This window comes from Gracilinanus agilis, chromosome 2, assembly GCF_016433145.1.
Source record: "Gracilinanus agilis isolate LMUSP501 chromosome 2, AgileGrace, whole genome shotgun sequence".
Taxonomy (NCBI): Eukaryota; Metazoa; Chordata; class Mammalia; order Didelphimorphia; family Didelphidae; genus Gracilinanus; species Gracilinanus agilis.
Window position 1 is genome coordinate 649,446,470 of NC_058131.1, and position 14,390 is coordinate 649,460,859.

The 14,390-nt window shown below is 38.3% G+C and overlaps 1 protein-coding gene across 3 annotated transcripts in view; it reads right to left on the reverse strand.

Moving 5' to 3' along the window:
* HPSE2 (heparanase 2 (inactive)) overlaps positions 1 to 14,390 on the reverse strand; it is a 695,104-nt gene that overhangs the window by 19,494 nt on the left and 661,220 nt on the right. For all 3 annotated transcript variants that reach the window (XM_044665757.1, XM_044665756.1, XM_044665755.1), the window contains 2 exons: positions 13,692 to 13,837; positions 4,991 to 5,137 (listed from right to left, as the gene is read on the reverse strand). In XM_044665757.1, the coding sequence (XP_044521692.1) occupies positions 4,991 to 5,137; positions 13,692 to 13,837 (293 nt within the window). The remainder of the gene's footprint in view (positions 1 to 4,990; positions 5,138 to 13,691; positions 13,838 to 14,390) is intronic.

Consider the following 14,390-nt stretch of genomic DNA (forward strand, 5'->3'; position numbering starts at 1 on the left):
AAGACATGTTGTGAAGGTAGAAATGGCAAAATTTGGTAACAGACTGCATATGTGGGGGCAGTGTAAGTGAGGATCAAGGATGATATCAAGGTTATATGAACCTCTGTGACTGGAGGATGGCAATGTCCTTGACAATAATAGGAAAGTTAGAAAGAATGAAAGGTTTTTGGGGAAACCAAGAACATGAGTTCTATTTTGGACATGTTGAATTTAAGATGCATTAGGTATATTGAATTTGAGGTGGCTAAAAACATCTAAAAATGCAAGATTGGAATTCAGGAGGTAAAGTAGAGGTTTTATACACACACACTCACACACATATACATGTATATATATATTTACATACTTTGAGAAATATAAGCGTATGTGCATACCCACACATATATGTAGACTCACCTGCATAAAGCTGATAATAAGATCACCAAATAATAGTACAGAGGAAGAACAGAAGGCTAAGGATAGGGCCCTGAGGGAAATGACCTCTATGAAGCTCTAGCAAAGGAAGCTGAGAGAGATCAGCTCTCTGTTTCTACTGATGGAAGAATAAGAGGAAATGAACTTAAACTGTGGTATGAAGGATTTCAATTAGGTATAAAACCAGGTTTTCAGGGATTACTGAAATTAGTTACCAACTCAGGTTATGGAACCTCCTTTCCCAGGGGTCTTAAAAATAAGATAGACACCCTTCTGTCCACATGGTTGTATAGCCTTGTGTAAAGATAGGAGAATGGACTGAATGACCTTTAAAGGTTATTCCATCCTTATGATTCTGTGCATCTGTTGATTCCCTCAGGTCAGACAGTCAGAATGGAATAGCCAAAGTGATGAAAGTTGTTTCCTTCTTTTCTAATTTTCTGGATTGTTTTCCCTGCAAATGGAATTGGAAGGGACATAGAGAGAAGAGCACTGGGGGTTGATGGAGCACCTGTTTGTAGTACATACTTTTACTTCTCCCTGAGGAAGGCTTTCATTTCTGTCTTTTTTCCTGAATTAAGTTGGTTGTCTTAAATGACAAAACTTCTACTTTATGTTTTATTTTCAAGAAAGGGTAGGTTAAAAGTACTGGAGATAATAATTATCCAGAAGGAATTCATTCCTATTGGGATGATATTTATTGATGTCTGCCCATATGAGGAAAAGAAAATTGGCATTTGGATTATTAATAAAGGTTGAGTTGATCCTCTCCTTCTTGGAGATGAAGAATTGCTCTGAATAAGTAAATATATATTAGATGATTAGTATAGGATTACACAAATGGGAGAGAAGGACTTTTTCATAACTCTTTTTCCTAACCATCCTATCTACTAACACTACAGAAGCCAAGGAAGAAGAGTAGCTTTGGGGCTAGGAGAGGGGTGATTACAAATACAGACAATGGAATACTCTTGAAAAGTGTACCTAGGAGCTACAGTTGGCTCTTCCTTCCTCAAAAGCCTCAAGTATTGCCTTTGTGTGGTGAAAGGAAGCTATTTTTAGATGTTAATTGTGGGCAATACTAGATACCTAAAAAAAAAAAAAGCTGAGGTCAAGTGGAAAGAAACAAAAAAATTTTATGAGAGGCCACATAGCACTGTATAAATTTCATTAAATTTGGAGGCTGAGGATCTGAGATTCTGTTAGTAAAAGCTACCTATGTGCTTTTGACAAATCATTTAAACTGTGAACCATGGTTTCCTTATCTGCAAAATGAAAAGCTTGGACCATAGATGATCACTAGGCCTCTTCCTCACTCTAGATCTGAAGAAAAACAGATTATCTCTGATCATACCACTCAACTTCTCACCTAATAAAGCCCCTCTGTGATAGCAGATAATCACTCCATTTCTACTTATTAGAAAGGTTTTCCTTGTGTTGAATTGAAATCTGCCTCTCTACATCAATTCTTTGCTTCTAGCCTGGCTCCTCTTCTCCATAAGAGCCTTCCCAACATTTAGAGGAAGGCGGCATTTCCCTTTCCCTAGTCTTGTTTTCCCAACTAAACAAATTTAATTCTCTTACTGGTTCTTTCCAGGTCATGATTTCTAGCTTTTTACCATCCTGGTCACTATATTCTGGACAGATTTCAGTTTACCAATGCATTGTTCCATTGTTTTATGTGGAGAACTGAGTCCTCAGACTAATTTCATTTTCAGAATCAACACTTTTCTTATGTTGGGAGTTGAATTCTTTTCTATAGTTGGATGAGTTGGTTTTGTGGCTGTATCCCTTTGTCTTGGGAGATAAGGGATCTTCTCTATGGTTTATCCATTGAAATCATGTGGTATGAAATTTATTATAAACTTGAACAGCTGTACCTTAGCTTAGCAGGTGTGAGTTTGCTTATTCTATGAACCTGGCATACCTTAAAGTTAAGACCCCAGAGAGTCTTAAAGGTCTCAAGATTTCATTTCATGAATCCCAATATTCTGTTAGCTATACTTAGAGAACTCTGTGGAGTTCCCTATTTTTTTTCTCTAGGTACTCAATGAAATAACATCAGTATCTCTTTACTCTCTAGCACATAGCCTGAAATGACCAACTTTATAGCTACAGAAAAGAAAGGCTGGTGATGATTTAGCAGCAATTTCTTTACCATGTATACACTCTATTCCTTATGTCTCTCTGGGTGATAATACTGATCATGCTCTGGTCTTCTTCTTAGGGCCTTTGATTCCCTCTTTACAGCTAAGGACTGTAAGGGCTCATGTTGCTACACAAAATCAGCACAATAGAGCCTGATCCCAAAAGATGCATAAAAGAGTAAGAGACACACCAAAGGACTGAAATCACTTCCTAGCATTTTCTTTCAAATTTTATTTTGGTTTGCTGTGCCCAGGACCACACCCTTCTTGTGAACACATCTCATCTCAGAGGTACCCATTTTTCTTGTTTAGTGTTTACTGAACAGGATCAATTTGCTACATGATGTAGAGACATTTACATGAAATGTTCTCTTCCTGAGTGCTTACATATTTGGGTATCATGACAAAAACTCAAGTAGAAGAATGTTAAAAGTTCAACTTGTCCAATCATTTAATGTTACAGATGAGTAAACTGAGACCCAGGAAGATGAAAACTAACCCAAGTTCACAAAGCTGATTGGTAGCATAACTGGGACAAGAAACTAGGTTTCCTGATTCTTAATCCAATCTTATTTCTACCATAGCACATATACATGCCACATAATCACAGAGGGTATTATCAGTGCACCTTTATGAGGACCTGTGGAAAAGATGCCCCTCCTTGACCCACTTTTGAATTGTCAGAGTAAATACTTTGTTATGTCAGTTTAGGAAGCCAAGGAGGGATCACCATGATTATTGGTATAACTGAAATTAATAGAATGCATTTTAGCTACTAGACAACTATAGATAACATTAAACAACTTTCACAAATGAATCTGGGTCATTCTTCCTCAGGCAGAGCAGGCCAATGCTGGTTTCCTCAAATGGGTCAATGCCTTTTATTGGCTTCCCTTGAATCTCTTTACAATTTATGAAGCACTTTCTCTCCCCTTACAACAGCTCTTGAAGGCAGTTAGTGCAATTATTTCTAACCCCCCCCCCCATTTTACAAATAAAGAAACCACAAAGGAGATATGACTGGCCTACCCAGGGAGAATTCAAACCTGTACCTTCTGACTCCTAGGCTTATGCTCTTTCCGTGACACCAGCTGGTCTCCACAGATGACCTCTTCTTTGTGGTGTCAGAGCTACCAGGAGATAATACTTTTAGAGTCAGTTTTGTTCTGGGGCAGTGGTGGAGATCAGAAATAAAAAGTCACCAACACTGTAGCACTGGCTCTTTGTTTATTAGCTGCATAGAGGGAGAGCATCACACTGAACTCACAGGTAGATGACACAGTACAAAGGAAACCAGCCATACACTTTGGGTCCTATAGGGGCCTTAAATGATATCAGAATAATGCAGTTGGACAGGATGAGGACAAAGAGGCAGAAGTGAAACAGTATTGGGCTTAATTAATAAAAACAGCTAGGATGCCAAAAGAAGAGGATGCAGTTAAAGAGTAGGCATGCAGAGAGTGAAACAGGAGGTGATTGCCATTCTTAGCTTTGTAGTTTTTAGGTGACAAAGTGATTTCACATTTATTGTCTCATTTGCTCCTTATAACAGTCCTGTGAAGGTGGCAGGGAAGAGATTATTGGAGACATTTTAAAAACTAGGATATTAAAGCTCAGGATTCAGTGATTAGTTCAAGGTTATATGGTCAGCAAATGCCACAGGTGGAACTAGACTCCAGGTTTTATGTCCCGCCACCATTTCCTATTTCTTTCCAATATAGTACACTACCTTTTCAGCAGTTGTCTTGGTGATCTTAGTGCCTTTTATGGTGCCTGGCAAACTTAAATACTTTTTGATTGATAGGAAATGGGGAAGGAAGGAGCAGTCCCCTGAAATGTGCCTGAATGTTATATATATATATATATATATGACTGAGAAGAAAGAAAAATATAACACATGAAAGTAGAGCCAACAGACAAATGATCAGAAGAAGGAGATTTCATTAGGCCAAGACTGAATTAATGGGGGGCAAAGTTGTCCTCAGCAAGCAACTTCCATAAGTCAGTTCTTTTTTGTGTAGTTGGAAGTCAAATGCAAGCCACACAATGAACAGTTATTGCACAAATGTTTGTGGGCAGCTGTGGGCGTGCAAACCACCTGCTACAAGTTTACAGCTTTGTTAAACTTGGTAAACATTAGCAATGGAATGGAAACGCCTCCCCAGTCTGTACAGTGGCCTTCTTAGATGTTGAGATTCCCTCATGGCTGGGCTTCCCATATCTCCAGCCAGAGTGCTTGCTGTGGGTAGAGACCCAGAGCTATGGATGCTCTGGGCAAGCAGTTTGAGATTCTTTGGGGGGGACTGGCATAGGCAGAGCAGAGCAAGGAGGGAGCACTGCTGTTCTCCACAGGCATTTTAGGACCCTTGGATGTCTTACAGACATGCTATTGAGAACAGGGCCACCTCCACTAAAAAGAGTTCACTCACTTTGACTGGAGCCCGTCCTGCCCGTAGGGCTGCAGGAGATACTGGTGAACAAGCTTGTCCCTGAGTGTTCCCGCCAGTTTGATTTTCTTTCTTGATCGATGCAAGTTGATAATGTATAGTGTAATGGACCCACGGACGTAGTTGTGGCTAGGATCCAGGAAGACAGAAGGGAGAAGATTAAAACAAGGATGTTAGTGAGGTGCTCCCCACCCTCCATGATGTAGAAGCAGATTTCAAGAAAACTAGAGATTTAAAAAAAGAAGAGGATTTTCTTTTTAACACTTCAGACTGGGAAGACTCTTGGTTTGGGAATATGAAGATTTGGGTTCTAGTCTTGTCATTAACCTTGAGCAAGTCACATCAGTTTTTTTTTTCTAGAACATTAGAGGATTTATTTAGATGACCTTTAGAATCCCTTTTAATATTTTATGATGCTAAGAAGCTGTAAAGTTTCAGGCTACTTAAGGTCCTTGACTGAAGGATACTTTGGGAGGCATTTTGTTGTCCTATGAAGAACTTGCTTCCCCCAACACCTCACATCTCTTTTTTTTATGGGGGGAACCCTTACCTTCTGTCTTGAAATTGATACCAACTATTGGTTCCAAGGCAGAAGAGCAATAAAGGCTAGGCAAATGGGGTTAAATGACTTGTTCAGGATCACACAGCTAAGAAGAAGTATATGAGGCCAGATTTGCATCCAGGATTTCCCATCTCCAGGTCTGGCTTTCTGTCCAATGAGCCACTTTGTTGCCCCCTCACTTATTTCTATTGCATTTCAGATCACCTATGCTTCCCTAACAGCCTACTTCCAGCTATCTTTTATTCTTAAATTTTAACACACTCCCATTCTTCCACAATCTTATTATTTATTTTTACAGAGAAAACAAACAAAAAACTTAAATCCTGTAAAAGATTTTTTATTTTTCCTAAACATCTACCTCTGCAAAATTAAGTCACCCTATTGATTTGGGGGTAGGTGGTAGAAATTCATTATGTCTGCTTTTCTATATCAAAGATATATTTATTAAATTATGAACTGCTTAAGTGAAGAATCCCATCTTTTATTTGTTATTCAGAATCCCTCAATACAGTGCTAACCTATCTCGAAAGGATTTGATAAAAGATTACAATATTAACATTTGGATAAGGTATTTTAGGAGGTGTGAATGAATCTTCCCATTGGCCTGTCTGGATTATTGCACACTATTACAAGACCAGAACCACTGACTGATTAAAAAAAAGTATTATCAATCACATACGAGGAAAACATAAAAAGAATTAATATATTACTTTCATTTGTTTTACATTATTTTATAGAAAACATTTAGCTTATCCTCTTCTAACATAAAGAACAAGGAACCACTTAATTCAATAATTAAATCAATTAAAATAACCTCTTCACTTCTGTATCATGGTCAATGAAGGAAAAGACAGAAAAATGGAGAAAGATTGCAAGGAAAAGAAACAAAAAAGAAAAGTGGTAGAAGTGAGAGACTTGGGGAGAGAGGCAGAAGGGAAAGAAAAGCAAGGGAAGAAAGAAATCTTGGGAGCAGTATAGGAGATTTGAAAGCCTAGAAGGCATAATATAGCCATGACAGGATATTCAACACTCTTTGGGCATATGCAACTTTTTTTTTGTTAGAGTCATTAAGATGATTAGAAATTTGGGAAGCAAGATGATAAGCAAACCAAAAACACAATGCCCCAATTTTCACAAGGAAGGGTATATGAAATTTCCAAAGGGACAGAAGGTAGTTTCATAGGAAGAAAACTTGTATCTCCCCAAGTAGTTGGCTCTCTCAGAAAAGCATGTTGTGGTCACAGGAAACTGGGTGAGAGAATATGGATGGCAAAGAGTAAACCACTGCTATTACTAAAAGGCAGCTCAGAATCACAGAAAGTCAAAACTGGAAGAAATACTGGAAATCATTTAGTCCAATCCCCTCATTTTACTGATGACAAAATTTAAGGTCCACAGAGAAGAAGTAACTTTTTTAGGTTCCAAAACTAGTTTGTGACAAAACTGGGATTTGAAAACAGGTCCTCTGATGCCAAGTTCAGTGTTTTTTTCCCACCAGTATAGCACATCTTATTGGCAGTGCTATATTTTCATGTGAGAAAAAATAGTGCATTCTTTGATCGTGGATAAAGAGCTCTAAGGAAGCTTTGAGGCCATCTTTTCCAACCCTTTCATTCTCTAGAAGAAAAAAACCATAACTCAGAGAGGCTGAGTGACTTGCCTAAGGCCCCAGCGAAGTAAAGAGCAGAGGAAGATTTTGAATCCAGGCCTTCTGACTCCAACTTCCTAACTCTTCCTACTATTCCATTACAAAGTCTTGGTTTAGATGAGTGCCAAGTTTGGGGATTCCATTTAACTGTGGTAAAAAGGAAACAGCCTGTGAGCAAAAGCAGGAAGTGTTGGATCAGTGGATGCCCTTATTAGCCAAGACTACAGTAATTCTCTTTTTTTGATTATCACCAGACTCCTCTCTCACATTTTAGCAGAGAAGGAGAGTGATTTGATTGCATTTACTTAGTTATCCTCCCCAGAAATGGGGCAGAATGAGTCCTCAGGGAGAATGGTGGGATCAGAGGAAGTGGTGGGTGGGAGGGAAACCTGAAGTCACTGCAGAGTTATAGAGAAATCTGCCTTGTCAAGCTGCTTGGCAGCCTTCCTACTCCTTTCCCATAGTTCTCTCAGGAGGCTAGGTCCTTACAGAAAGCCAGTCCAGGTGGCAATGTACAGAACATGTTTCACAGTATGTACTTTAGCCAGAAGGAGACTGGTATTAAAATGTGGCCCATCTGCCCAATGCATCTCCTTGGCTTTCTGCCAGCAGATTAGGAGAAAGTTTTGTTGGTTACACAAGTCTGAAGTGACAGTAAGAGTTGGCTTTCTGGCTTCTAAGATGTCTCCATGGCTTTGTGATTATGGCTCAAATAAACAATGCAAGGAAAAGTTAAAACCCCAGATTTGTTCCCTGACTCCCAAAATAAATCTTTGAAGAACAATTATTCTCCCAGGAAATAGGACTAATTAGTCTCACCTTGACCTTCTATCCTTTTATTATTATAAATCATCTGCTGACCTTGATTATTTTAGCTAATAAAACTTCCTGGGAGAAGTGGTCTGGGTTGAATTTCCTCCACCTCTGTCTCATTCACTGTTAGGACGTTTTCACCAGTAGAGAATCTCAGTATCTGGAGTTCATCTCCTCTGGCTGCTTTTTCCTTGCCTGACATTTCCCCTATGTTGCCATGGGCGGGAGTGGGGACTGAGTCCAGGCAGGGAAGACTGGGATTGAAATATCCTGGATAGAGGAGGTGGAAGACATCAGGTGGGACAAGCACCGGATGACCTCCAGATACCAAACAGTCTTTATGCAAAGGCCTCCCACAAGGCTGAAAAGATTGGGAGGGGGAAATGGAGGAAGATGTATGGGGAGCAATGGACAAGTCCAGTATTAGGTCAATCTCCTTGAAATCTAGATTTGTCCATTGTCTCCGAGTCTATTTCAAACTTTTTTTTTTTGGTAAGAGTCAGGCCATGTTTTGCCAAACATTTTTTCCTCTTAATTTTGAAGCCCCTGTGTATTTTAAGGGAAATTTAATCCACATGTTTCTGATTCATTTACACTTAACTCATCAAAATATTGTTTTGTAAGAACCATTTGATGTCCAAGAAGCCTCGGGAACCTTTTTTATGAGCCTTTTTTTTTCTTCTGAGAAACAGGAAGTCATGTTTTGCCAAGAATAAACGAACTTGAACCCCAAAAGGCTCAAGTTTGCTTCAAAATCTACCGAGTTCCAGTCAGTTCTGAACTTGGCTAAGGGCCTTTTTTCCTCCCCAGAAACATACAATATCTTAAAAAGATGGTTTGTACTCAGAGGTTTTCTAGTCAAAACTTTCTAGTTCCTGCCATAAGAGATTTTAGGGAGGGGAGTACCACCCTTCCAGATTTCTGGCTAATTTGTTGACATCAAGAGCAAGATATAGAGAAGCACCTGTCTGGGTCAGTTTATGACCCTTTTTTGCTTATAAGTCAATCACAGGGAAGAACTTTTAAATATAAGCCCAAGAATGAAACAAAAAGGATGTCTTCTTGTCATAGGAAGTGTTCAAACACAGGCTAGATGCCTGCATGTCAAGGAGGCTGCAGAAGGGAATCCCAAACTAGATTAGATGACTTTTGAAGTATCTTCTAACCCTAATAATTACTATTCTTTGTAAATGTACATGACTGCAGATCTACTATTAAGAGGCTAACTGCTTTGAATGTTGAATCTTGAGAAGATCATGTACTTTGAATGTAGGGGTAGAGTGTCTTGTCATGTAATTCAATTCAATTTAGTTCAGTTTGGCTGAAATGTAGAGTATGTGATGGAGAGTGAAATGAAATGAAGTTGAAACATCATGTTTGATCCAGATTGTGTTGGGCATTAGGTGCCAGGACAAATTTTTTTCCTTTTTCTTTTTTTAAAAGGCAATAGGGAGGTGCTGAAGGTTAGTAGCAGATTGACATAGCCAGATCTGTGCCTTAGGAAAATTATCTTGGCAATTGTGTACAGGATGGTATGTAATTTGAATCTGTTATCCTAAAAATTACAATCCCCAGCAAAACTACGATTCCCAGCACCCTACTCACTTCCTGTCATTACATGCTTATGTACACAGGGTATAAATTGGGTATAGCCCTGTCTCTTGGCCTCTTTCCTTCCTGTTATGGCTTTGGTGGAGTGGGGATTTTTGAGCAGGTAGAAAAACTTAGTCACATGGTTCTGTTTTGTCAGATAATAAACTTAAAAAATATAATACTTCAAGTATTCAACTTTAATTTAATTCCTACAATGGCTTGGAGAAGGGAAGGACTATGAGTAAGAAGATCAGTTAGGAAGGTCTTATAATCTAAATAAATAGTAATGAGGATCTGAAATAAGGTGATGGTTATGAAAGGAGAAACAAAGTGCATAAGATTTTGGGAAGTAGAATAGACAAGATCTGACAACTGCCTAGCTACTGGGGTTGACAGAAAGTGAAGAATCAAGGATGATTCCAAATTGATATATGAATTGTAGATGACTGGTTGGATGAGTAGAGCCTGCAACAGAGATGGGGAAGTTTGACATAAAGGAATGCTAAGTAGCCCACATTAGGTTTCATTAGCACCATACACAAAACAAATGAACTGAGTTATTGCCTTGTGTTCTATTATTTCTTTTTNTGGTTCTGTTTTGTCAGATAATAAACTTAAAAAATATAATACTTCAAGTATTCAACTTTAATTTAATTCCTACAATGGCTTGGAGAAGGGAAGGACTATGAGTAAGAAGATCAGTTAGGAAGGTCTTATAATCTAAATAAATAGTAATGAGGATCTGAAATAAGGTGATGGTTATGAAAGGAGAAACAAAGTGCATAAGATTTTGGGAAGTAGAATAGACAAGATCTGACAACTGCCTAGCTACTGGGGTTGACAGAAAGTGAAGAATCAAGGATGATTCCAAATTGATATATGAATTGTAGATGACTGGTTGGATGAGTAGAGCCTGCAACAGAGATGGGGAAGTTTGACATAAAGGAATGCTAAGTAGCCCACATTAGGTTTCATTAGCACCATACACAAAACAAATGAACTGAGTTATTGCCTTGTGTTCTATTATTTCTTTTTTATTAAAATTGTATGGGCAGGTCAACAAAGTAAGAGGAAAATAATGATGAGGGAGATGTTGGTGCATATTTAAAAATCACAGTAGCTCAGTTTCTCAGAGAAAGAGTTTGGAGGTAGATTCTCTATGAGGTCTGTGAGGGACTTGGCTTTTATTTCTTAGGATAATAAAAATGCAGCTCCCTATTTATCTAGGACCTGTTTCTAAGGAATTCTCAACATTCTTGGAAGAGTACAAATGGAGAAATAAAATTTTTCCAATACTAAATAAGAGAAAATGCTTATTCAACATTACAGAGTGCTGGAGTCCAACATGCAGCCCTTGGGACATATTTAGCTTGCCTGACTTCAGGATATGGCACGCTTTAGACTTCTAAGAAACCTATTTTTACTTAATTAGTTAGAAAATATGCATTTGTAGGGCAGTAGCTCCTAACTTTCTGCTTGCTGTTATTATTGCCTACTTGATTGTAGCCAGGTACTATGCTAGTTGCTTTGGGTCAATTAGTAATTGTAATTTGAAAGAAAATCATGCAGACCACACACATATAGATTTATGGTTACATAGCCCACCAGCGGAAAAAACCTATCTAAATGTGACCTAGTTGATGACAGAGCTCAAGCCAGGGTTTAGGTTTTTTGCTTCTTAATTCAGTTTGATATGTAGTAGACCTGCTACATTTCCCCATCAACTCTGCCTAAGCTGTCCTATGTTAATAGTTCACAACCTTCTGAAGACCACTTCCTAAACTAGTGACCCCTGAGAGGGGAAGGGAGATGTAATTGCATATTAGCTCTGACTTTCTAATGACCCAAAAATGACTACCATGGTGCCTGACACGTTGTGGATGCTTAATAAATGCTTGTTGATTGCTTGATTAGGAACAAGTGGACTTACCCAAGCTTTCAGGATATAATAGCATACTGTTGACTAATTAAAGACCTAACCCCTTAGTAAGGCTTGTAAGGCTTTTCAGTCTGGCTTCAACATTTTCAGCCTTATCTTACATTCACCACTTCCCTCATATATACTTACTTTCTGACCAAACTCATCACACATTCATTTGCCTTGATATCTTTGTTCTTCCTGTTTCCCTTGCCTGGGACCTCTCCTTTCCCTATTTCTGTTCAGCTTAAATGCCAGCTTCTCTAGGAATCCTTTTCAGATATCTTCAGCTGCAAGATTTCTTTCTCATTGATTTTATAGCATTTTATTCACATTTTATGTACTTTTTACAGTCCAATTAGTATTTTATTTATATGTATACCTATCTTTTTTCTCTTTACTATTCTTTATATCCAAGCTCCTTGAGGGAAGAAACCAAATTGTACTGATATCTTCATTACTTAGCACATAGTGGATGCTTAAAAATGTTTTCTGTATAAATTCATTTCAACAAACATTTATCCCTGTGACTACTCTGTGCATGGTACTGGAATAGAGATGAAGGAGCACTGGATGTAGAGCTGGAAGGCATGGGTTCAGATTCTAGCCCTGCTGCTTTCTATGTCACCTTGTGAAAAATCATTTCAATCTCTTAGGGTGTCATTTTCCTCATTCAAAAAACTAGAAGGCTGGACTAGATCATAGTTCCCAGCCTAAGAACTGAAGACCTCTGTTAAGGCAGTGGAATGATTAGGAGTCACTCTCATTAAGTAACTATAATTAAATATACTTTTATAGATCAACTAAACAATCTTTCACACATATGTATTACTGTCTTCAAATGTATTAGGTACAGGTCTGATTAATAATAAAAATTCTCTTAAAATCATTATTCACTTCATAAAAGCACTTTTACAATATAATGATTACCTCTTTAAAATAAAATTTAATTTTTTAACCCAGTTTTGATCCACTTCTTAAGTCACTATTGTGTCTGGTTCCCTCTTCTCCTGAATAGGTGCTTCCACCCTTTTCTTCTACTTTGATTATACAGAATGATTAGTACTGTAGGCAATGTGCTTTCTCATGGGGACAGAAGATACTGAAATTACTTTTCTCCTCTATGATTGTGGTCCATCTTTTGGGTGGTGGCTTCTGGGGCCTGAGAGAAGGAAAACAATGTTTCCTTATATAATGATCTGATAACAACAAACAAATACCAAAAAGTAGTCACTCACTGGATAGGGCTTCCTGTTGAGCAAAAGGGGTGCTGAAAATTACCTGGCATGTGACCAAGGCCACTCTCTATTCATCCACAAAAGATAATTGTGTCTAAAGACAGGACAATTGGCTCCTGGTTCCATCCACTATGAGAGATTCTTTGAAAACTCTTATCATGAGAAATTAACTAGGCTGGGCTCTTCTATCATCGAGTAGGGGGAAGAGGTGACTGTTGTAACATGACCATGTAGGGCCCTTTGTGCTATTCACTGCCATTGATCATCTTCTGATAAACCTAGTGCTACAACTATCTAGAGACTCTTCCTACCCTAGTTTTTTCATTAAGTTCAGAGATGCTGTTTCTTTACTTTCTCAGATTTGTCCATTTTGCTCCTTCAACTGGAAACTGATATTTCTTACTAATATTGGCATTTTTTGCCAAGTAAGCTTCATTCCAGGGTGTTTAGTGAGTATTGGTCTCCATTCTGGGTTTATTTAAAATTTATAACTGCAGTAGTATCGCCTCACCCTCAGTCTCTTGGGGCATAAGAACAGGGGTTTCATGCTTTGTAATTGATGAAGTATAAATAAATAGTACTTAGCCAACTTCCAAATCTTTCTAAGAATAAATCCAAGGTAATTGAGAAGATGGGTTTACAATGGACCTATTTTATACCATGTATTTTAAAGCTTGAATTATAATAAACTACTTTTAAACTTTTTATCATTTATATCATATCATTATGTTAGCATTTTTCAACTCAGTAGGAATCGGGCATGATGATAAGATCAAAAGGATTCTAGCTCTGGTGGCATTCCTGCCAAAATGGCCAGTGTCAGATTCTGGGTTCTTTCTGGAAACTCCTAAAAGGATGAAGAAGTCATAGCCTGAAAAGACCCTTGAAATGGTGCCTGTGGGGAGACTTACTTGTGGTGGCTTGTGCAGTGAGCATAAATGCGCAATTTGTCCCGGATGACTCTGCCAGGTCGCGGCTTCCGCTGGAGGCCAGCAACATGCACTGCTAGAACTTTGGGTCCAATCAGGCGTTTATACAGGAGAGAGAGCCAGTAGTCCTAGAGGACAAGGTGGAAAAGAGCAGAGAATAAGCAAACAAGATAGCAAAGCGAGGGACAGGAAGGTGCAAACTGATTGGCTCAATGTCCAATTATGATTAAGTATTTATTAGCTAGTTTTGTGACTTCAGGGAGAGAAATATCTTTTAGTCATTTTAAGTCAAATAATAGGACAGAGACTCCAATGGCAGAATACTACTACAACTATTACTAGCAATAACAATAATAAAACTTAAAGGATATGTGATTCTTTTAATCTTGGTTCTCTCACTGTCAGTGAAGATTAGAAGATAGTAAAAAAGAGTTTTCATAAATTGATGCTGTCAAAAACACTCAGTACATTCAGGACTCCAAACCTGTGGTGATGAACCACTCTAAGTTTAGCTAAGTTGAACTTTACACAACAGATATACAACCCCTTACTGGAATTATATTTGAAATCTTTCAATTGTGGCATTCTGCCAAAAGTTTTGTTTTGGGGATGGTGTCTTTGAGGCCCCAGGGTCACCTCCATGGCTTTGTAATGGGGGAGCTCAAAGGAATCTCTGTTCAA